Source organism: Coffea eugenioides, chromosome 1 (genome assembly GCF_003713205.1).
Source record: "Coffea eugenioides isolate CCC68of chromosome 1, Ceug_1.0, whole genome shotgun sequence".
In the NCBI taxonomy this organism is placed as follows: domain Eukaryota; kingdom Viridiplantae; phylum Streptophyta; class Magnoliopsida; order Gentianales; family Rubiaceae; genus Coffea; species Coffea eugenioides.
In genome coordinates, this window is record NC_040035.1 from 50,117,650 (window position 1) to 50,142,542 (window position 24,893).

The 24,893-nt window shown below is 37.4% G+C and overlaps 2 protein-coding genes across 3 annotated transcripts; one reads left to right on the forward strand and one right to left on the reverse strand.

Moving 5' to 3' along the window:
* Positions 1 to 9: 9 nt before the first annotated feature.
* LOC113779704 (two-component response regulator ARR17-like) lies at positions 10 to 2,152 on the reverse strand. 2 transcript variants are annotated; one of them, XM_027325404.1, is made up of 5 exons: positions 1,914 to 2,152; positions 920 to 981; positions 642 to 719; positions 448 to 518; positions 10 to 297 (listed from the first exon to the last, which is right to left on the reverse strand). In XM_027325404.1, exons 1-5 carry the CDS (start codon positions 2,029 to 2,031, stop codon positions 171 to 173), a joined length of 456 nt encoding a protein of 151 aa, XP_027181205.1. In that variant the 5' UTR covers positions 2,032 to 2,152; the 3' UTR covers positions 10 to 170. The 2 variants fall into 2 exon arrangements, with proteins under 2 accessions (XP_027181205.1, XP_027181198.1); XM_027325397.1 differs by having other exon boundaries at positions 920 to 993.
* Positions 2,153 to 10,920: 8,768 nt separating this feature from the next.
* On the forward strand, positions 10,921 to 19,127 carry LOC113780728 (B3 domain-containing transcription repressor VAL1-like). The gene is made up of 14 exons (XM_027326507.1): positions 10,921 to 11,231; positions 11,323 to 11,537; positions 12,481 to 12,562; positions 12,648 to 12,764; positions 13,503 to 14,104; positions 14,256 to 14,352; positions 14,470 to 14,644; positions 15,138 to 15,214; positions 15,297 to 15,383; positions 15,489 to 15,728; positions 15,913 to 15,965; positions 16,639 to 16,752; positions 17,045 to 17,109; positions 18,178 to 19,127. Exons 2-14 carry the CDS (start codon positions 11,425 to 11,427, stop codon positions 18,888 to 18,890), a joined length of 2,535 nt encoding a protein of 844 aa, XP_027182308.1. The 5' UTR covers positions 10,921 to 11,231; positions 11,323 to 11,424; the 3' UTR covers positions 18,891 to 19,127.
* Positions 19,128 to 24,893: the final 5,766 nt, after the last annotated feature.

A 24,893-nucleotide genomic window follows, 5' to 3' on the forward strand; every position in this document is an offset into this window, starting at 1 on the left:
TTGCTTTGGAACATTTTCTTAAATTAAAATTTCTTTAGATATTAATGGAACAAAATATGAACATACAAAAGAGGATTGTTCAACTGATAACAAGTTTGATGTTGATACAAATCTCTGCCTACCTAATACCTTTCTTTCTATCAAATCCATCATTTCAGAGTTGCTAACTTTTATCTCCCAATGCAGAGCTGTCCTTTGGATGGGTAGCTTAATTTCATCATATAACATCTCAATTTCATTACATCTGATTGATTGAGAGGCTTTAGCATGAATTCTTGAGCTCCTTCTTCCAAGCACCTAATTTGAATTAACAAGAATTGAGGCATGTCAGAGTTGATTTCACGTATATTTCTGGGTTTCTTTCTAAGCATAAACTTTTAACGCTATTAAATTTGCCTCATGTGCCACTTAGATTAAAATTAGTAGAATTTGCAGCCTGATTATTACTCCTTAATCCGGGTTGGGACGTTCTCAGATGATACTATGACAACTGGTATCTCTCTGAGTCTGGATGATTCCTGTTCAGTAACGAAACATGTTAAGACATTCGTCATGAATTTGCCAATCTATAAAAACGAGAGGAGAGCAACCAATTATCTGGTTGCTTGCTTTGAAAATGCATAAAGTGAAATATGGCTCACCTTGACCTTCTTCAATAGCTCATACCCTGTCATCCCTGGCATGCAGTAATCGGTAATTATCAAGTTTATCTCTGACACCTGCAAAATGTATCAATCAATTGCAGTCATCAGAAAAAAATGAGCTAGAAAAATATAAAGTAATAGTCCATATCAACCAAAAAAAAAAAGTTGTAGCATTGACGAAAAGATTGAAGCGTATAACTTGCTTATTAAGAGCTGCAGATTTCATTCACCTATTTATCAACTTAAAAGCAAGGTTATAGGAGTTTTCTACTTACACAGTTGTTGGCGTGTTGTCCATCTCCCAAGCCTAAGACCTCGAGAGCCCTTTGCCCGTTCTCTGCAGTCGTAACTACCACATAAAATACCGGGGACCAATTCAGCGCAGAATTATTGTACGATCTACATGGTGCGAAATTGGCATTTGAAATACAAGTGTATATTTTTTTCTACTAGAAATTGGCATTTTTTAAGCTCGCTTCTTGCCCTCAACTCATTTGATGCCCAACAATAAACCATTTTCGGCCCTTGCAGTTGTGATTTTCAGGATTAGTTGGCATGAATCTTGAAGATCTTGTTGAGGAGGATTTTTCAGTGAACCAAAACAAAATTATTGTTCTTTCCAGAAATTGGGGTTAGGAAGCATCACACCCCGTGACATTCGACATAAACTACTACTACTAGTATCTACTATTACAGGAAAATGAGCCAACAATTAATTACTACTACATGTGACATGTCAAGCAGTAAATAACCAAGCAGAGTATTAGGAAGGACTGATGTCAATTTGTCAAAAATGGTTGGTTAAAGATACGCAAGCCGTCACCTCAATCAAGCCCACAATTTTCTGCCAGATTAGAAACATGCACAAGGCGTGATGTTGTTAAAAGCGATAGATATACCGTACTACTGCCACCCGGACTAATCTTCCCGAAGCTATGGCATCATTTAAGCGGCGTAACTGGTGGGGTTGGGGTTGGGGTTGGGGCTGGGGTCGGGTCGGATGGTGAGTAAAGGATAACCACAAACACTACTCTGACAACGTCGCCCACGATCCATTGTCCATCCTCGTTTCTATACTGACTTGACTTGTGAGGTTTGAAGAGATTTTTAGGCTTGGTTGCCACTTGCCAAACATCTTCTCTTTTTTTTTTCTCAAAAGAGTAGTGGCTTGAGCGAGTGAATTATACAGAAAGAGAGAGAGCAAGAAGAAGCCTGAGAACCTGTGAAAAAAAAAAAGGGGAAGGAATGAACAAATGAATGGTTCATTACCTTTGCATGCAGAGCTGGTGAGGAGCTTCTCAATGAGTCTGCGATCTACTAAACTATCGTCCACTGCTAAAACATGGGGTCTCTCATCCGATTCTCGACCTCTTGAAGAAGATGCCATAGCTGCTAGCTATAGAACCCAACAAAAAGCAACCGACAAAGGCTCTTGTGAGAGGACCAAGACACTCATTAATTATATGTCTTCTTCTGAACGCTAAACGACCAACTGACGAGCAGAGGATTTTAACTTATGGTGGGGGGGAAAGGGGAATGGCAATTGCCACTAATACTTATAGGGGAAACTGGAAAGAAGAGGATCCCCTTATTATTAAGACAATAATGTGGGTACTAAATCTCTTTTCGATACGCAAATGCATATGTAGGGAGGGGAAAAACTTGTGGAATCGTGATAAAATCAAGTCACAGATATTACGTGATCTTTTTGGGTTTCTGGGACAAGGTTGCAGACATGGCAACAGAGGAGAGAGAGGAAAAACAAAGAGAAAATGCATCAGTCTTCTTTTTTCGCGTCCCTCTTTCAAAGTCTTTTTAGTAGAGAGCATTTCCTCCCTTCCTGATTCCTATCCTACGCGGTAGCAGTAATATATCTTCCTCTTCCATTATATCCTCTTCATCTTTAGACAGAGATCCTTCCAGCTCAGTACTGATTCCTGCCTTTTTTGTTCTCGAGATGCACTGCATGCCCTTCCATTCACACGGGAGTAGAGGATTAAGGACGAATTTGTCTCATTTTGGCAAAAGGCTACTCCATCATGGCATGCCCCATGGCCCATGCGTGGGTTGATTCTGTGTAATACTGGTCATGTTACTGTATTCTATTCTTCCATTCTTTATTATTCTCTAAGCCAGCGTTAAAAAGCCCGTCAACTTTAGTACTACTACTTATTTTTTTCTTGACTATTATTACGTGAACAAACAAAATCAACAGAGAATTTGTTGGTTTCTTTTATTAACTTTTGTTAAGAAAAAAGAACCCAAAAAAGGGATTAAATTCGCATCACATCGAATTTGTATGGCTATTCATCTTCTTGACCTTCAGAACAAACGCGGTAGATGATAATTATACTTTCCTTGCTTGAATATTTATTGATTTGGCAGAAAAAAGATGTCACCATATGGGAGAATGAGAAATCCAAGTTGACTGTGGAATAGATCTGAACCATCAATTCATGTCCGAATATGTGCCTAATACGGCATCGTAATTTTCAGAATAGGGGGAGAAAGTTAGAAGATTCCTAATGCTTATGTTAGAAAGAGCAATTAGAGAATCTGCTTGTGCAAATTTTGCTTGATTGTACGAATCTGACCAGCCCTGCAGCAAGAAAAAGTCTGAAACGAGATATGAATTTTTCACGTTGATTTTGAGCAGATATGAAACAAGAAGATGGTATGTATGATTTTTTTGGGTCACTAACCAACTTGTTAAAGAGATAATAATATATAATTTGATCGCAAATGTATCATTACACTCTTTGTATCGTCTAATTGAATTTTTCCCTTTCATTGGAGATATAATTTAGTTGGGTTTCCCTCTTCAATCAAAGCCTTGTTTTTCCAATTCCTATCATAACATAATTCAGTTGTCCCTTAAAAGTATAGTATAGGCGTTGTTATTTGTAAAAATTTAAAATAAAAAAATAATTTGAGGTCTGTCAATCGATTATGATATATGAATCTTCGTTTTACACACACACATATATATATATATATATATATATATCCGATTGTATGTAATAATTCTTCGTGTATTTTTTCATTAAAATTTGTATATTGATATGACTCTTGTAATCGATGATGACAGAGGAGACGGAATTGTGGCACGTGAAATTATGGGTGCAAACTAATACCTCCGTGACAGTCTTATTGATACCGCAAGTACAATTAGCATGCGCATCTACGTACAGTACGAGTACAGAAGGTGACTAAAACCTGTAAATAGTAGGCTTGACTTTTTACGCTTCACATTATTGAATGAAAATGCATCAGATGCTAGCTGTAAACAAGGAAACATACACTACTAAAATTTGTACAGTGGCAACTCAACATTCGAACAACTGCTTAATCCAGAGTGTACATCAGCCCAGAGTTCCAAAAGAAAAACAAAATTCAATAAACCGTAATACTAGCAGAAAATCCACTCAAAAAGAGACTTAAGTCCCCCCTTGGACGACGGTAAGTGAGAGTTCAAATCTTACGTACAGTAAAAAAAAAATCTAAGGTAGTGTCATGACACTTTCTTGATTTAGTTGGGTCTGTACACCTACTAACTCCTAACACAAGTCTCCTTAGGCTCCCTCTCCCCCTAGATTAGGACAGAGTAGGTTATACAATGTATTTTTGCTGGCAAAAAAAAAAAAAAAAGTAATACTAGCAGAAAACCAACAATATTATATCAGCGGCTTTTGGATTGTCAAAAACCCTGCATATATTTATTACCATATCTTCAATCTGCATGGAGCGGCTTGGCCTCTAAATGAATGAGAAATTGACATTTCAAGGGTTGCATAAAACTCGCATTTGCAAGATGTTGATATATTATTCTACCAATATCATGTGCATGTCTTTCTTCGGTGGGTAATCTTTAATGTGCATCCATCCATATCAGCGTTTAACAAGCACTACTATTTTAGTGGAAGCGTACATTTCCTCCAGAATGTAACGCTTTTTATTTTCAACAGATGATAGTATACTACAACTTGTGAAGTTCTTTAGGACGGTTGACATGGAAATTGTGCCAAAGAGTAAAGAGAGCTTTTACTCTTTAGTTCACAAACTCAATAGTATATGATATATTCTTGCTGCAATCAATAAAATGCAGCAACACCTGGTTTACTGAGGATATCTAGGCAATTATCTATTCAGAAATCTAGCTGTTTTACTGCTGAATTTTATCTTTGCTTGCAAATTTGATGCTCTTTCGCTGTTTTTTTTTTTTTTTTTTTTTCATGTCACCGTGTCTATGAGAGTTGAGACCAACCAAAACTTTCGTCGATTCAAAATTGCGTGCGACTTGACATGCTGAGGGTATTTGTATGGTTAATTTGAAAATGTACTCTCAAACAACACATCTAACATCCTTACCTCATTGTTAAATGGGAAGCAATCCACAAATGCAACATCAAATCTAATATAACATCATTGTGTCTTGTGATGCATGACATGTTACGAACAAAAGTCAAGTGCACTTTGGAATTTCAACGAGCTCAATCAATTGGGCAAACAAGTGTTTTTCGCACATGTAGAAAGACCAAATACACCCACAGCAAATTGTGAACTAGGACAAAAATATATATATATATATATGCACACAAACACACACGTGAAGTTTAAGGTGTATTTGTCCACACGAACAATTACTCTCATTATTGATTAATTAATCGAATATTTGTCCTTTTCCTTCAACATAAACATGTTACATTACGAAATCCTCTTGATTTAATAGAATCGAAGGAAAAAAAGGAACTCAATTTTCCATAGAGCAAATTGATTTAATTCGACAAGAAGAGAGCAAAGTAAGAACATGTAGTAATTTTCTAGTGGACAATTTGTTGTTAACCCTGTTTGTTTTAAAATTGGAGGCGCCCCCCTATCTTCACCAATCCGAAAAAGCAAATGCCCCTAATCTCAAGTGCATTGAATTGGTACTTGTCAGGTTTTACAAATTGGGACTTAAAATTTCTTTGCCGGACTTAAAAGAAGTTTCACAAATTGGGCAACAATAATAATCTGAATGAACCTTAGAAGACATGATCATTCGATAAAGAATTGAAGAAAAAAGGGATCCTTTTTAACTTTCTGCAGAAAATATTTAACAATTGCAAAATGCTTAAACAATTAACCAGGCAGGCAGGCACTTGTCAATCTAATCGTTGACCTGTAAGTCACCGAGCAAGATGCCTGCCCCATAATCATAAGGGCGGCAGCTGAAAGAAGGGCAGTCGATAAAGAAGGGGGGGCATATAGAGGCTGCCGAACTTGGCGTTCCCTGTCTAATTTGCTGGTCCATAGGAAATTGGTAAACGTATCGCCAGTCAGAGCCCAGAATCTTTTGATGCATTATCTTTCTGCAAAAGCCTCCATCAAATCTTGGTCTATCATTTCATTCTGCAGCCCGGCCCCGATCTACATGTTTAACCAAAGAGAAATTGGAAAAAAAAAGAATAGGGAAATCTAGGTGTGCATTTAAATGTATATATATAGATATATATATATATATATATATAAGAGATGAAATTTAGGTACGACATTAAATTTCGTATTTGAAGCATAATTATTAAACTCGATTCGGTCCGTGCGATTCGACCGATCAACCCGGTTTGCATATTAAAAATGTTAAAGATACTAAAGTGACGCTTTGAACTTGCGACCTCTTGTATTTAAGGAAATGCAACAACTGCTACACCAACAACTCACTTGTAAACAAAATTTATTTGAAATCTTTTAATAAAATTTATTACTCCCCAAACTCTATAAATTATTAAATGAATTTAAAAAATAACATATCACACAATTCATTCTAAAGGCAAATATCGTTCCTAATAATCTTTTGCATTTAAATTTCATAAATAAACTAGATAATTATACTTAGATAAAATTTTATACTTGAAATTTGATGGATTACTAATTGAATTTAGGTTTTGTTAATTCTTATAATAATTAATGATACTATAATAAATTAGACTAATTGAGCATTACTATGACATAATTTATTATAGTTTTAACTATATCAACAATTATGAAACATAACATTTAAATATATTTAGTGACCCACCGGTTGAACCACTCATCCACTGGTTGAACCAGAAACCAGTTCACCTCACCTCTTTCGTCGGGTTTAATAACTATGATTTGAAAGACATAATAATTAGCTTTCAGTATAAAAAAAAAAAAGGGATCATACTATTAGTATATTGTCCAGCCAATTCAATTAACTTGATCAAAGAGTTAATTAAATTCTCCCACCTTAGTTATATCGCAAAACTTTAGAAAAAGAAATTTTGGGATACATACTTTGATCAGATGCTTTTATGTATAAAAAAATTGGCATGCATGTATACTTTTTTTAGCATGAGAGGAATGAAATTTAAAAAATAGAATTGAAAAAAGAAGATTTAAACGCATGCATGTATATCTTGAGGAGAATGTACCCGAAAGATTTTAATACAGATCTCAGTGCTCATAATGAAAGTATATATATTTAATTGTTTACGCTTTAAGTAGGAGACATTGTACATAATACAGTTCTTGAAACAGTCACGCATACCTCAGAAGACGTTGATTGATTACATCTTGTGAGTCAGTTTGTATTCGCTTGATTGGGGACGACAATTCAGCGAGAACCTTTTTGTGTTCGATTTTTACACATCACAATCTAAACTAAGAAGTTCATACACGTATACCCTAATTTTACGCCAAAGTTATGCTTAATTCATAAATATTGCTATTCTGACCTGTCGCGCCGTTACTTTTTTTTTTTGGCTGGATATGGAAATCTGACTCGTTTTGTCTGAAATAAACAAAAAAACTTAGCATTTTATAATTGCTCATTTGGTTTGTGAACAGGGTTAGATCTAATGAAAATAGTAGTCTCTTCTTCCAGGTCAAACAGTCTTTCTAATAAGGTGGTCTTCTGCCTTTGGTTTGTATTGAGGTAATTAACGACATATTAGGAATTGAAAGAGATACGCAGATAGGGGGATAGTTTGTTGCTTATATTTACACGCTAGCTAGTCCTCCTGGTCATATCCATTATTAATGAAAGAGAAACCAAATGAACGTCGCAGAATTAGGAGGTTCTCTCTAGCGTGAAAAATGGGATACATAATGTGATAGTTCTTGATGAAAAGCGAGTTTTATTGTAGCTGAACCAGGAAATCTGTAGTTATTCAAGCTAATCAATTAACATAGCAAACCTGCTGCAGGAATCTGATGCCATTTCGGATACTAGTGTGCTTGCCTTGGTTTTCTGGGCCATTGTTGATATATGCAAGGTCAAGAAAATCACAAAAAAAGAAGAAGATGAGCCTCATCAGCCATGTTCAAGCTTATAAGCAGCGGCGAGCCAGAGCGGTAATGTTGCATTGACACATATTTGCCTAGCACTAATAAATTTTATCTGTCACATCATTAGAGGCATACACGGGAAATGCAGCACAATCTGACTAATTATCTACTCATTCAAGATGACCTATTATATGTATGGTTCTCTATGATACTATATGGTTATCAATCCGCGACGTTCTTCCCAAATACGAGTTGCCGTTGATATGGTTTCTACAGATATATGCTCAAGTCGATGTAGGCCCAGAAATGGAGGACCACGGGTTTCGTCCATTAGAGTCCAGTATTGACTGTTGTATGCTTCCCTTTTTCTTCTAATTTTTTTTTTTTTTTGATTTTGTTGGAGATCAAGTTGTGGTGAATAGTAGGCCATGGGTTTTTTTTCTCTTTTTGTCAACGAAGGATTAGTTGTTGATATTATTATTACAAACTTGTAAGTCTGCCTTAATTTCTTAACACTACTATCTTTGGGGATGAAGGTAGAAATTTTGGAGGATTTGCACTCGATGTCCTTCTGTTTTCTTTTCTCATGTTCATGAAGTAGGAATTGGAAGTTCTGAATTTGAGGTAGATAATGAAAGTAGTCAGTCTGGAAAACTTTTTTTTTTTTTTTTTTTGCATAAAAAAATCTTAATTTCGATTCGTCCACTAGCTAGAAATTGAATAAACGCTTTTCTTGATAGAAGAAGAATCAAGCTCAGACTATTGACGTTGTGGGAGTTAATTGTTAGCCTCGTCACTTAATAATTACCTAGTTAATTAATTAGCACTAATGTATTACAAAAGGTTGGGGAATGTATTCGTACGTATTTTGAAGCCAAATCCTCGGGGCTTGGGGCCGGCTAAGATTCGGTTAATATGGTTGAAAGGCGTCGTTCGTGCAAAACGCAGGCTTCTAAATTCTCACTGCTGGTTAATTTAACGTAAAAACTAAAATATGCCCGCAAGCAATCCACTGGTTGTAGGCTTATTTACTTTATCGTCTTTGTCCCAAAAGTCCAAAATTATTGCAAATTGAAACATATATATATATATATATATGCGTGTGAACAGGTGGATATATACATACACACACACATACATCGATCCATCCACATGGGAAGGCCGTCAGCTTGATTTCAGACAGCATACACTTACATTATAATTTCACCAGAAAGCAAGGGAAAAAAGGCCCAGAAAATTATATAATACTTTTTTGATCGTTTATTTTCGAGTCAATAAGGTTGACTTAACAAATAGCAATACGAACTAATGATGCCCGGATTTTGAATTTATTAAAACGGGTTATAAGTCCATGTTGACGTTGTTCCTCTTCTGCTTTTTTCGACGTTTAAAAGCATATTCTATGACCTAATTTTTATGTAATAATAAGAAATTATACAATTCTGATATTAGCGTACGTATACGGTTGTTGGTAAGCAAGTATGAACATGCAGATGAGGTCTTTTTTGTTTTGTTTTTGGTAGGGAGGAAATGCATGATATGATGTCACGTTTGGTGCAATAATTTTCATAAAGATAAAGTACGTGGCATATGTAGGATTGCTAGCTATTACACTATCTTTTCTATTTAATGCATTGACTTGGTAGCTGGTTAGGATCCTCCTTCATCCTCCCTGGACAGGACTTGGAGAAAATATTTTCCATTAATTTTTTGGGAGTCAGTTAAAGGCACAATAAATTTGACAACTTTGCGGTAAGGAGCATATATGGCACTGTGTGTGTCTATATATATATATCACCATTGATATACGACATACGCTGCCGCAAAGAGGGGGGAATTTTGATATCCTTTATGCTATACTCTAAGACGTAAAAAATTTGTACGCATGCATGTTGTTTAAGAAAAATGTAACGTACGATAAGCTAAAGAATAATATTAACTGTTCTGAGAAGAGCAAATAGAGAGAGAGATAAAACCCAGTAATTTAACCAATGCCACCAAAAAAAAAAAAAAATCTCATGGCTCACGTCTCATTTACGCGTGTAACTTATTAATTTATCTAAAACGTAGACGTATGTGGATATTATCCACATATAAAAATTTCTACTATACTATATTTTGACATGAAGTGCCAGATTGTAAAAAAAACGAAGAGGAAGCAGAAGGAAAAAAGAGAGTTTTGGCGAGAAAAGGGAAGAGAAAAATCTGGATAAGTAGCACCATATGTAATAGTAACAGCAGGGGATATCCTAAAAGCTTTGACTTGTGTAAGTGTACAGTTAGCAAACAAGTGAAGAAGACAGCAGTTGTGAACTGTGAAATGAAATCTAGGAAGAAGTAGAGTAGTATCTAACACTAACCGCTTCCTTCCACTACAATTTGGTACTAGTAGTAGTAGTATTTGTAGTACGTACGTGTGGTACTTGGGGTTGGGTGGCGCTAATTTGACATCTCCTCTCACATGACCCACTTTTAACTTTAAATTCCTCAAACTCCAAATTCCCCTCATCCTCGTGGGATTCTTCTAGTAGCTAAATAAAGCCTTCGCCAAAAACTACTGCAGCTGCTTTAGCTTTACTGTACTGGTAGTTTTCTCATTTCATCGTTTCCAGCCTCCGCTAACTTAAAAAAAGTCAGATAGTTTTACTGTCCTAATAAACAACTAAACCCGCAAGCCAGAAGCAAGATAGAAAAAAGATTAAATAAAAAAAAGGGAAGATACCCATGACTAAAGACACTAGTCCCAAAGTCCAAACTTTAGTTGGGGCCAAAATTTAAGAAAAAATGGTTGGGGGCTGTGAGGTGCTATTTGGCCAAGGTGTTAGATACATACAAGAAAGAGACTAGAGATAGAGAGAGAGAGAGAGGAGGTCGCGGTGGCTTCAAGTGTCGTGCATGCATTTTGTGCATCTGTTTTCCTTTGCATTTGCATGCATACACGCTTTCTCTCTCTTCTCTCTACCCCGCCCACCCCCTTCTCTGTCCCTCTCTCTCTCTCTCTCTATATATATATATGATCTCTGCTGCTATGCCAACATACATAATATTATTGTTGATTTCGTAGAATTCCCCCTTAGCTACCTCATCCAAACAATCCATCTCCACCGCTGCATCCGCCGTTACCCATCTCATTCCACCTCTTTCATCCCACCCCTGTTTGACTCGCAACCCAGTTTCCTTCTTCTCTTATTTTAGATTTAGTTCATGATTTTTTGGGTCGAATTACTTGGGGTTGTTTTTCAGCTGCTCAATTTCGAGTGTCACATGTGGACGTGGCATTTTATTTATTTAAACTAGGTGAGGTGTATTGGTTTTGGTTGTTTTGGTCGTTGATTTCTTTTGCGTGTGTTTGATCTGGGTCAAAATGTTTTCCTCGTGTGTTTATTAGGTTTTGTTGGACTGTCTGAATTCTGTTTTTGACGAGGATTTTGGTTCCTCGTACATGGGATGTAGGATTTTTGATTCGTAGCATTTGGGCAGAGAGAAAAAGATGGGGTCCAAGATTTGCATGAACGAGGCGTGCCGTTTAACGACGTCGCCTGAGTGGAAGCAAGGTTGGGGATTGAAATCGGGTGGATTCGCCACGCTCTGCTCCAGCTGCGGGTAAAAAAAAAAAAAATCTTTTCTTGATTCCCAATTCTATCCCTTTTCTTGGTAAATTCTTGATTTCAATTTTCGCCTGTATCTCTCAAAATTTTTTTGATTTGATTTTGTTCTCTTAGGGGCAGTTTGGGGATGCTGATTATGGGATCCCTAAAATAACTCCCCGCCGCTTAATTCTCTGTTTTGATGGCATTTTAGATATGTTTTCCCCTATATCTTCGATTTCCAATTATTCGCCAATTTTTCCGCAATCCAATTTTTTCCGGGATACACATCCGAAATTCTCATTAATTACTTCTTTCTTATTTTCTTTTTAAATTTTATTTTTCAAAATGTTGTCAATGTGGCTTGGGAGATGTATTATGCAAAAATTACAACTGCCATTTGTATTAAGAGTGTTGGTGAGATTGGCATTCATGCAGCCGTGCTCATGTCAAAAAACGATTTTTCCGTACAGGGGTTAATAATTGGCATAGAGTTCTTGCATGCATACACGTAAAAGTTGGGCGTCCAATAAGCCTTTTTTTCTCCAATTAAATCACCCGTGTTTTTTGTTCTGAGGGCCGAATTACACTAGCTGGTACTAGGTTTTTTCAGTTGGCATAGGTCAAAGAATACAAGTCCGAATGAGATTAATGCGATGACTATCCATTATCTTGGTTATTAATTCGGCATTAATTTTGTCTTTCATGAAATAAAAAGTATACAATCTTACGCAGAAGAAATGAGGGCAAAAGGGATTGCTTCTTGGCTCTGTGGTGTCTTTGCTAAAACTCGTATACTTCCAATCTTAAGTAAAAATTAGAATTTTCAGTTTCTTTGGTATTTTGTCCACGACTTGTTTGATCCATCTAGAATGTTATGTGTTGTCTTAAATTATTGATTGAGGACTAACAACGACGTTGTTGTTGTTGTGGTGGCTTGCCTGACACACGCTCTGCAGAACTGCTTATGAAAATCTAGTTTTCTGTGAGAAATTCCACCTGGATGAGGATGGTTGGAGGGAATGCAAAATATGCAGAAAGGTGATACAACTGTCTATTGCCCTTATTTCGTCTTCTTCTTCGTTTTTTCTTGAGTACTGTTAGCTAAGAAGACAGTAATGTGCAGCGAATCCATTGTGGGTGTGTCGCTTCAAAAATGTTGCATGAGTTCTTGGATTTCGGAGGTGTGGGTTGTATAACGTGTGTCAAGCAAATGGATACTCCTTCATTGAGAACGGTTAAGGTAATTCATCATCTGATGAATCTGCTGAAAACAACCTGGGTAGAGTAATTGCTTCTGTTGTACTTCGAGTTATTCTGGAATGCCTTCATGATAAAGGCAAGCTTAATACATGCCATCTTCAAGTTTTCGCTCTTTCACTGACTTGCAAAACCTGATGACAATTGGATAGTTATCATCCTTTCAATGATTTGCAATGTATTTAGCATTTCTACGTAGTAACCATGACAAGATGCAAAAAACGTCTTTTAATTCATCCTTATCTAGTTGTGGTCACTAAAACGTAGGAGACTAAAACAGTTGTACTAAGTTATCAGAAGTATCAGTCAGTTAAGCTTCTCCATGCATCAACATGCATGATTTTGTTTGAACATGCATTTTTCGAACAAGCTTCTCCATTTTGACTTACAAAAATGGCATTTTTTGAACCATCATGATAGGTGAGTTGCGATTTTTATTTTATTTGAACATGCATGATTATATGTGAGGACAAGGTAGACCCAATGTTTTTAATCTCTTAAAAAAGAATGCTGATCTTTCTCTCCCTCAGGTGGATTTGTCTCATTTTAGTTTTGTTCTTTTGCATAAATTTTTCTGACATTGGATGCTTGGTTACTCTCTGTGAGCTTTTATTGTCTATACATTTAAAGTCTTTCTATGAGAAAGTTTAGTGAGAAAGCAGGCGAAAGTTTTTCTTATATATGTTTTGACTTGTGGATGCTTCTACTGTTTGTTTTATAGATCCTCGGAGATGAAATTCCCAATGGTACAATAGGTCATAGAAGTTTCGACAGTCTGCTCCAACTCTGCAATAATGTGGAAGTAAATGGTTCCAAAAAAATGTTTAAGCCTCATAGAGTTGGAACTAATGCATCTCTTGGGCAGAAGAAAGGTGAAGGAACCGCGCTTCCTTTTGAGCAAGTCAACACAAGCTCCCCCAATTTCACCCCCCAATCTGTTGGATCATCCATGTTTGTCAAACCAGAGATCAGTAGACAAAATCAAGGGTTTAAAGACATGGCTGAATCTCTAGCTCAGCCATCTGTAAATTTCTCATTGAGCAACGCTCTATGTGCTTCAGGCTCAGCCCTGCCCATTTCTGAAGGGATTGTTGAAGGAAGCGAACAGAACAGAGTTTCTACCGCCCAGCAAGGACAAAGGGCACGCCAGATTCTGCCCAAACCCCCCAAACCTGGCTCCAGTGTAGGCTCTGAGAACACTAAAGGAATGGGTTCTCAAACACGCATTGCCAGGCCTCCTGCTGAAGGGCGAGGTCGCAGTCAGTTGCTTCCTCGCTATTGGCCCAGGATCACAGACCAAGAATTGCAGCAGATATCTGGGGAGTATCCTTTTTCTTTTAATTTAATGCACTGTTTTTCCTCTCTGAAATCGATTAGCACCTCTATGAAGTGAAAGTAAAAATGATGATAGCTTCCTTATTATCTTGCTATTATGCATGCGACATGTAGTTTTACTTTAACTCTTCTGTTGAAGTTTGAAATCCACTGTTGTACCGTTGTTTGAGAAAGTTCTCAGTGCTAGTGATGCTGGCCGGATTGGTCGTCTGGTTCTTCCCAAGGCATGTGCTGAGGTGAGCTGTTGATTCAGTTGAGACCTTTAAGCATAGAGTGTTTTACCTTATGACTTCCATTTATCCAATTTTCTTCTCTGGCCCTTTAGTCATGAAGCTATTGCATATTGAAATCAGGCATACTTCCCTCCTATTAATCAATCAGAAGGTCTGCCGATAAGGATACAGGATGTGAAGGGTAAAGAGTGGACATTCCAGTTCAGATTTTGGCCCAATAATAACAGCAGAATGTATGTCTTGGAGGGGGTTACTCCTTGCATACAGAACATGCAACTGCAAGCTGGCGATACTGGTATTCACAAGACTAGTATATGCTTCAGATTTGGAATTTTATATATTTTCTTTTTCATTTATTTGAGGGCTTACTATTTATTAAATCTAAATTTGGGTTACTATTTATTAAATCTAAATTTGGGTCCTCTTGTCCTTTGAAGCTAGTTTAATATCTCAATGCATGTGGGCAACCACTTTTTGCCAAACCAATTTCTAGAATCTTGTACGAGTCCACTATTTGAGTTCTTATCTCTGGGCTGGAAATGGTCTCTGGAATTTTTAGTCTTTCAAGACTTAAAACATTGATAATATGGTAATGAATCAACTTAGTATTACTATTTGACCATTTTCCCAGTCAAAGGGTGTGTATTCATGTCATTGTCAGCCAATATGCATTTGATGACAAGGAATGAAATAAATGCTCAATTAATTATTGTGTCAACTGCCAACTATGTACTAACTTTGTTAGTTCATGTAAGGTCATGACTATTCCCTTTTGGTTTTACTCATAGTGACATTTAGCCGTATAGACCCTGGTGGACAACTTGTCATGGGTTTCCGGAAGTCAACAACCAATGTTGAGACACAGGTCAAGTTTTATAGGCTCTTCTCTGTTTGAAACCTCTTTTAAATTTTTCTTTCAGTTTTACAAGTAACATGTACTTCTGTAGACACAGGATCCACAGCCATCTGGCCTTCCTAATGGTGGTTCTCCTGGTGAAACTTCGTATTTAGTTGCTAGTGATAACATGCTTGCTGTAAGTCCTTACCCTTTTCTTGTTTGCATTAGTTCAGAATGCTGCTTGCTCACTTTCTTGTGATTTCTGACCATATCAGTTATTTTATTAACATGGCTATTTTAGATTTCTGAAAATGGCAACAATGGAGGTCAGATACATGAAGATTCCTCACAACGGAATATCTTGATCCCAGAAAAAAAGAAGGCACGAAATATTGGGTTAAAGAACAAGAGGCTTCTCATGCACAGTGACGATGCCATGGAACTTAGAGTTACGTGGGAAGAAGCGCAAGAGCTTCTACGCCCACCTACAAACAGCCCAACAATTATCAAGATTGAGGACTGTGAATTTGAGGAATATGATGTGAGTATTCTTCATTCATGTACTTATTTATTTAGGCCAGATGATTTAAGTTCACTTTTAAAATTCTCTATTCTGTAATATTATTCATTGTGCTTCTCTTTCTTAACTGCCTTGGACGTATCAAGGCATTTAAACTTCAATCCTCCTGCATTTCATCAACATACTTCCAATGTTTTCACTTTAGCAGGAACCACCGATATTTGGGAAGAGGACTATATTTACTGTTCAACCATCTGGGTAAGGATATCTTTTTATCTGTACAAAATGTTTTGGTATACAGCTATATTTTGCACTATAGTGTTGCTTTTTGGGTTATGACATGCACTGCTTAATGGTTTTACAAATTTTAGATGTATTTCTCTTGATAGAAACTCTTAGCCAAGAAAGCTTCTCTGATTCTAGAAGTCTGATAGAAATTATGATCTAGATGTATTCAAGACTTGTTGGATGCCTTCTCTACCTAGCTATATATTTGGAATCGCTTACAATTTATTGGATTGAGTTCCTAATTATTACTCTTCTCTCTTCCATGCAACCTTCTGAAAAGGTGGTATTTTTAATCTTTGCTAGGGTAAGACAATTTGTTAAGCACATATCGCCTCCATCATTCTTGTATACTTTTAAGTTCTTGGCCAATATACAAGGAATTTGGACAGCAAAAATGTCTTTTCAAGATGTCAAAAAGCATGTTGACCACATTAAATTAGTTACTTTGATTTCTAAAAGTTAAAGCCTCTACTGAAGCTGATAATTCAACGAGTTTTTTTCAGTTTTTCCTCTGATCACAGCACTGAGACTGTTTTCACTAAGCATCACAGAATCCAATATCGTTCTGATTTTCTGTATGGCGTTATTATTTTATTTATATTGCAATGCATCTATTCCTGAAATGCGGAAAATGATTATTCAGGCAGCAGGAACAGTGGGCTCAATGTGACAATTGCTCAAAATGGCGCAGGCTGCCCATGCATGTTCTTGTTCCTGCAAGATGGACATGTCCAGACAATGCTTGGGTCTCAAACAGGTTAGTTTGTGCTTTGTTTTTTGATAAAAACACTTCACCGCGATAAATATTTTGCTAAAGTGTTCATTCTTCCACACAAAGCAAAATATCTGCAACTGTTGCTGCTAAGGTTAATCTATTTACTTTTTAGTCGGTAAGTAGAGATTTACTACCCAATCACCTCACACATACCCACTTCCACAGCCCCAATAATGCTACTATTCGGGGGAGTTTAGGCATTAAGTTCCTTTGTTTCTATTTGAAGGGAATGATAAAAGTTCTAACCTTCATGTCTTTGAATTTCTCCCTGAAGCTTATGTTCTGCTCCTGATGATATCAATCCAAGGGAACTGGAAGCTCTCAATATAGCCAGCAAGGGTATGAATCCATTACAAATTTTGCCTTTTTTTTTTTTTAATGAGTTGTGAAAATCAATCATAATGTAATATACTTCTAGGTTTATGAAAACTTTTATGAGATTTGTATGCTAGTGAGATACTCTTTTGGTATACCAAATTGAGTTTTTACTTACAATATTCAATATCCTCTCATGGCTGTAGTATAAAACAATTGAACTTATTACTAGAAACACAATATGAATGTATGCATTCTATAAACTTCTTTCTCTGTTACCTTCTGCCTCTTAAGTTCTTGTGCAACTATTTTATTTTTCCCCTCAAACTCCTACCTCTCCTTCTCCTCGTCATCTTTTGCTCTCAATAATTCTCTCTCTACAACCACCACCACCACCACTAACATACCGCCGCAGAGATGGTAATCTACTACATTTATTTGGTTCCTAGTAGTATTCCTTATATTAATGTATGCCAGCAGTCTAAAATGTGTATAAGTTGCATACTTTTTTGGATATATCTGGTTCAATTAGAGTAGGAATTTCAATTTTCTTCTGCATAGTACGTGTCTTGGTTTGATAAAACGGATTGAATATCTAGATAGGAATTCCATCTTAGATGGTGCTTTGAATGATCTCAAGAGTTTGACACATGAGTGGTGGGTTTATATATACTCTTCTTACATTTTGAGTCATACTAAACAGTAGATCCGTGCACATTTTTCACCCTGATTTTCTGCTCCATCTGCTGCTTCACATCGGGTACTTGTGCTCATAGAAATCGGGGAATGTTCTGGAGTAGAAACAAGGTGGCACTTAAATACTTCATCAACCTTCCTCTATATTCTGATATTCGTCCATAGAAAAAGAACATATTATCATTTGACCAGGATTTACAGAAATTTCCATGACCATTAACAGTGTGAATGAAAGAATTGAAAATTTCCCTTCTGTTGTAGTCGCTTTGCTCTTATTCTGCGTTTTTCTTTGGATGATAGAATTTGTTTCTGAATAATGATATCAAATGCTAAATGTCTATCCCCATAAATGAGAGTTAACTTCTGGGAATTTTTCTGTCTTTCATTTGCTGACAGATTTTAAGAGGAGAAGAATAGTAGAAACCAAGGTAGCTGAAGACTATGAGCCTTCTGGCTTAGATGCATTGGCTACTGCTGCTGTTTTAGGGGACAACATGGGGGATTTGACTGAGATGTCAGTTGGAGCCACTACCAAACATCCTCGCCATCGTCCTGGATGCAGTTGCATTGTCTGCATTCAGCCCCCAAGTGGAAAGGGCAAACACCCAACTTCGTGCAAGTGTAATGTTTGCCTGACTGTGAAAAGGCGCTTCAAAACACTCATGATGCGAAAGAAAAAGCGCCAGTCAGACCGAGAAGCTGAACTTCTCCAGGGAAAGGATGAAGAAACTCCTCCTCTAGATATGTCAGAAATGGAAGGGGCAGCTGAGCACGCATTGCTGCTGACAAATCATTCAGATGCTGAAAGAAGCCAGAATGGGAGCTTGATGGAGGCAGGAGAGAGCAATAAGGGACAATTAGACCTAAACTGCCACCCCAGTAGGGAAGAAGACATGCTAGCCGAGGCAGCAGCTGGAATCAACTTGGCCACCCTCATAGACGCAGCGAGCATTCCCTTGGACGTGTATATGAGGCAGGATGGGGTTGCAAGCGTGAGCCATCACTTGCTACCATCGCATGCTCCCGGTGACGGTGAAGGGTCCTTACCTGAAGAAGGGTGCAGCGCATCAGCCAATATGGGGCCCGAGAAAAAGGGCAAAGAGGAGTAGTTTCTGATAGAAAAAGGGTAAAAGATGAGTAATTGCTGAGCTATATATCTTCTTCTTCTTCTTCTTTTTTTTTTTTGAAAGATCTGAGCTATATATCTTGATATTTATAAGTTTTGGATTTTGGTTGTAATGATATAGCAGTAGCCAGTAGCACATCTCATAACCCTTTCGTTAGGTTTTATATACACAGCATTACCGTCAAAGAATACAGTAGTGAGTTTTTTGGACCTTCCCGTTTCTTCCCTCTCTATCGCATCTGTCACTTGATTTTGCCTAACCCCAGCAATGTGCGTGCGGGTTTCTTTTTTTTGTTTTGTTTTGTTTTGTTTTGTTTTGGTTCGGGCGGCATATGTGCAAGTTGGTCGATTGTAATTGGCATGCATGCTCTGGCTATGCTATGGTGGTACGCGCTAGTTGATAAATGAGAAAAAGGAAAATTTTGAAGAGCAATCAAGACATTTCTGTGGGGAGTTAGGTTTATTTGCCAAAAATTCTTACTTTCGTAAGAAAATGTCAGAAAAAAAAAAATCAAGACATTTCTGGACATTTTGATAATTAAAATTTGAACCTATAAATTTAAAGCGACTTTGGTCAGCATTTTATTGGGCCACAAGCAAAGGCTTTCTCAGGATTCAGAGTTAACCCTGCGCCGACACCTGGACATGAACCTTTTAATGTGTTGCGGGCTGAATTGAAAAGAGAAAAGCCCGTAAAATTCTATTTGTCTCGATGGACGCAGTCCGTCTGGTTGGAATTGTTAAGGCCCGTTTGGTCGAGCTCTTCTTTATTCAACTTCCAACGTCAAGATTTCGTCCACAATAAACAAAAGATCTTTTGTCCACCATAAACAAAGATGAATTTACCCTGGTAGCCGATTTTTTTTATTTTTTATTTTTTAATTTTACCCGGCCTTAAGAAGTTGGAGGCCTTTATACTTGAAGGAGAAAAGGGCCTCCAAGGCGGCGGAAAGGGAAATGCAAATATATTTGACCTTTTAATTTCTTTGTTTTTTTGTTTTTAATAAAAAAATGTTCACGTGAGTCGAACGATTTGCTTGCGATTGCTAATCTGCTGACAGACAACGAATGAGGATTAGCTGGGTAGAAGTTTCGTTTCCCTGGGGAAGAAACAAAAGGAATGCTACCCGAAGTCAGACGCCAATTGACAATAAAACAGAATCTGAGGTCCAAAACTCTTGTTAATTGTGACTCTGGGGAAGGAAGGTTCTTAAACTGGCTCAAAAAAAAAAAAAAAAAAGAAGGCAGACGCGCAAAGATATTCATTCATTTTGTACTAATAAGATACATTGCACAAGTTAATGTTGGTAGAGGATTTGCCAAAAGGCTGAATGGAAAGAATGTGGCAGTATCCGACCAATAGACTCAGGAGAAGTGAAATGTTGAATTGACGTCCGAGGATTGCAAGCATGAGCTCATATGCTTAAAACTACATCGTTGATCACTATACCTTAGGTTGACGAGGACGATGTTGAACGCGTTGTTTATGCCATTTCCATAAACCACCCATACCTTCTCTTCTCCCAATCAAAGACAGCAAGAATTTGTTGCCCTCTCACAGTCATAGTCCGGCCAGCCCTTTGTCTTTTCCGACCAGGCCTCATTTATTAATTATATTAGTGTTTTCCTTCAGTGTCACATCATCAAAGTAATTATTATTGTCCGGCGGAAACTATGACTATATAGTTGTGATATTTATACTACTTTATTTGCTTTCTCATGTTCTTTTTTTTTGACAGTCATACCAATCTTAACATGATTTCATTATTTCTATCATTGTTGGGTTGAGAAGTTCAACTCTGCGCACGCTCGGCTAACACACAGCTTTTCTAGTTTTCTCTGTTAATACCTTAAAATAATCGAAAAAAAAAAAAAAAAAAACTGTCAGAGTCGGCCTAGATTGAAAATATTCATCATCATCATCATCCTGTAAGGATCCTAAGGGACGGCCAAATGTTATCCCGAACCATTAACTCGCTAAATTACTATCCATTAGTATTATTATGTAGTAATTAAGTACTAGATAGCTATGAAACTTAAGCAGATTTACTACTTAGCCAGTCAAGTGGCTCCCAGCTGATTCCCAACCGTCTATCGTCTAAAATGGTTAATTACCGACAGAAGGATGCATTGGGATGGAGGAAAGAGGGTTGCGAAACATTTTTATGGTTGCTAATAGCAACGATCGATGTTAAGGTTAAGCTATCCTTATACAGTACTAGCTAGTGTAAAATGATAACAATGCACGTACTAGTCTCAAAAATCCCCTTAATTTACTCTGGAATTCAACGTTTCTTTTATGATGCTTTATCATTGTTAAACAATCTAATTAATCTCACATCAGTTAAGCCAAAACCTAAAATTCATGAATGATGTATCTGTAGGAGGGGATAGGTTGCATTTGCATGAATGATGAGGCAATTAGTCCAACTTAAAAGAACAGCACATGACTGATAGAAGGGAAAAAAAATGCATATATATATATATATATATATATATATCTTTCCTGTACTCTCAAAAATCTCTTCGTCATCCCTTGTCCGGTAGTGCAATTCTCGACCGGCCAGGTATCCTGGCTTTTTCCTGCCGTCTGCACTTGCATTATACATATAAGTACCGTTTCCCCTGCATTGGAAAAATCCCTACACCTAAAACGCATACCTCCTAACCCTACACTCTTTTCCTCTCCAAAAAGAAAACAATGGGAGACTTGACAAAGCTCGCAAAAGCAAAAAGAGAGCTGGAGGAGTTATATTCAGGGATCCCTGATGATTCAGTTAACCTCACCTTTCAAGACCTAGCTGAAGTGAGGCAACAAAATGGTCTCCCTTCAATAGACAAGAATAACACACCCACTTTGGATTCCATCATTGAAGCCAGCCCAAGAAAAGAAGAAGTAGCCCCTCTCAAAAAAATACCGAGTTTGGATTTTAGCCGAGGCCTAGAGGCTTCCGCCAGCTGCGATCATCAAATTCATTATCAATCCCACCACCTTCCCCATATCCATCATCTTTCAAAGGGTCGAGACACATACAATTCACCAATGACTACTAATCACTTGCACCAATCTGGGGTTGGTGATCATCAGGGTGCAAATGGTCATCGAAGCCACCATTATGTTCATGGACAGACTACACCTCCTCCTCATCATTATCATCATGCCCGCCCTTATAGTCATAGTACACACGGGATGCACAACAACATGGGGTATGGTGACATGAGCCAGATGAGTGGCATCAGCATGGCTTCAATGAGTGGATACCCGGAGATAGGAGGAAGGCGGAGACCTGGAATCCCTCACTCCAATATCTGCACCGTTTGCACTACCTACATCTATGTTTTCCGTCATCGTTGCCTGGTAAATCAACCATCTTTTACTCTAGCCTTTTTTTTTTTTGTCCCTCTGACATATTGCTTTTTTGCTCTATCACTGTTATACTACTATTATTTCAGAGCATTAGGCACAATTATCAATGTTTTGAACATAAATATCATCAATTTGTCATGCACAGATTTACACATTCTGACAACGTTCGTCAAAACTTAGAATACATGTATTGTACATTATCGGCTGCTCTAAATTTGAATAAGCATGTAAATACTTGGCCAGATAGATCGGTCGCTTTTAGGTTATGTTTATTAACTTTGTCGCCTAGGAATGTTATTAATTCCTTGATGTAATTTCTTTATCCAAACTTGGTGAATATTTGCTTTGGTTCATCGAAATTGAGTCAAAGTGACAAAGATTAAAGCTTAGGTTTGAAGTGAGAGAAATAATAGATGAATGAACATGATTTTTTGATCACATGGATATTCATAAGGTTCAAGTTTCCCGATATCTTTGTTTTAATGGAGGAATTAAAGCTAATCAGCCTGCACATTACGTCGCGTTATTTCAATCTTTGGTCTTTTTAGATGCTGCTGTTTCTACTCCCAATTTTTTCGTGGACATGCACGAGTTATTGTAAAATTCTCCACTCAGGTATGCGGGAGAGTCTATTGCCGGCAGTGCGTGGTTATTGGCATGGGAGAAATGACAGAAGGTCGAAAGTGCATTGAGTGCTTGGGACGAAGATTCGGTCACCGGTAAAACAACATTTTCCCTTTAATTAATCGTCAAGAACTATACGCTTCAAAATTTTGTACTTATATGGATCGATGGGTCGACTATAATTGACATCGAATACTGACCAACCAGGTCTTTTTGAGAAAATAACAAGAAAGAAAAGATGGTAGCACAGTGTAGACCTAAACTTTAGGTTAAAGGGTAGTAATTTCCTGACAGTATAGACCTAATTCAAATCGAATTTGTAGGTATCACTTTCTCAACAGCAACTCTTACTTACGAGCTATAACGTCGGTACTATACATAGAATTTGCTTGAGATGACCCCTGCAGAATCAATGGGACTCAGAAAATGCTGCACTAAAGTGAGGCGGCAGTGTATTATCAGTTTATCCCTAACTGCATGCCTCAAGCTCCATACTTTTGACTCAGTTGTGATAATGGAAACAAAACATAAAATACAAAATCTAAGATATTTTTATGCATGATGATTAGGAATGTGGACTAAGTCGCAGTTAATTCATATGAATATAATACTAAGATTAATGGATGAGGTTTGTTGGAAGCTTCAACAGAACACAAAGTTACATAAAATAATGTAGCATGTACTCCCCAGTTATACGACAGATAATTGTTTTGCTTTTTTCCTTGATAATTTCTAGAAGGAAACGTTTGATTTGCTTTATAATAAACAGTATGAAAGCAATGCTCAATTGTCCCTACTTATTAATTTATCCTTTGCCGCCTGATACAGTAATTAATCAGCCGGTAGATTAATTAATGACAAAAAAAAAGAGCTCCAAATGCCCTGAGAACGTCAAAACTTGCGCAGGATTACAAAATTTTTCATTACTCAGAGAAGAACAGAATAATAATATTTCGTCTTTGTTTATCAATTATATCGACACAGGTACATTGAGAGAGCAGGACGAATGGGATGTTGCATGGGATATCCAAGCCTGGTTAAACAACAAGAGCTAAAGTGGGCGGAGAAAGGGCCGAGGGGAAGCGGAGAGAATCGATACAGTCGGAGTGGGATGGTGTCTAGACCAAGAAGTCCAGCTCCAAGAACTCCCAATCGAGGCCATAATAACCATCATGCCGGCAACAATAATAATAATCCCGCCTCTTTCGTCGGCAATGCCCAGTCTTCATTTGTGATGGGCTCCCCTTATTCGCCTTATTATTCACCTACTAACCACCCATTGCCTTTCTAGACGCCACCATATCAATCAGTATCAAGGCAAAACTCAAAAAGTTTTAGACTGCATCCACCGTTGTTGTTTGCTTGCTTTTTCCATGTGCCAACTCAATTAACTACCACTTATATTATTGTTTTGTTCTTTGATTTTCATTTTGCCAAATACGTCATCACTTTCTTTTGTATTTAAGAGCGCAACAGCTTCTCATTTCTAGATCCTTTTCCTAGGGAAAGGAAAAGACACACATAGATAAACAAATATTTAGATATGATACGAGTAACGTGAAACTTTATAGTACTAAAGAGTTAAGTGCTTGTTTATTACGAACAAATGAATTGACAGCGCTATGCACTAGAAAAATTGATGCATGAATAACTATGATCCACTCGTATCAGTAGTGAGAGTTAAATTGAACATTAGTTAAAAAGCCCTCATTAATCTGGCGATTAATCTGGCGGTAATAGAGTTTACTACTGTCCCTCATGGTCCCACGTACGCCCACACCTGCAATAACTAAAGTACTCACCGGTCCGCAGAACAAATTAAGGAACAGTGGCACCTCTTATGTCTTTATAGCAGTTCAACTAACATGGATGACGTATCAATTTGCTCCAAGTGACTTCAAATTTCCAATCACCAGAATGTGGTGCGATTCATAGTACTAATGGATATTGCATGGTAAGATGTTTTATTTTATTTACCTCTCCCTCTCTCTCTCT

Bases quoted from the DNA above. Each gene is read 5' to 3' on its own strand.
- LOC113779704 (XM_027325397.1), bottom strand. From the start codon at position 2,031: ATGGCATCTTCTTCAAGAGGTCGAGAATCGGATGAGAGACCCCATGTT. The intron at 720-919 runs GTAAGTAGAAAA...TACATTTTGCAG, and splicing joins GACAACACGCCAACAACTGT to GTGTCAGAGATAAACTTGAT. The intron at 519-641 runs GTGAGCCATATT...GTTACTGAACAG, and splicing joins AGCTATTGAAGAAGGTCAAG to GAATCATCCAGACTCAGAGA.
- LOC113780728 (XM_027326507.1), top strand. From the start codon at position 11,425: ATGGGGTCCAAGATTTGCATGAACGAGGCGTGCCGTTTAACGACGTCG. The intron at 15,729-15,912 runs GTGAGTATTCTT...TTTTCACTTTAG, and splicing joins GTGAATTTGAGGAATATGAT to CAGGAACCACCGATATTTGG. The intron at 15,966-16,638 runs GTAAGGATATCT...ATGATTATTCAG, and splicing joins TTTACTGTTCAACCATCTGG to GCAGCAGGAACAGTGGGCTC.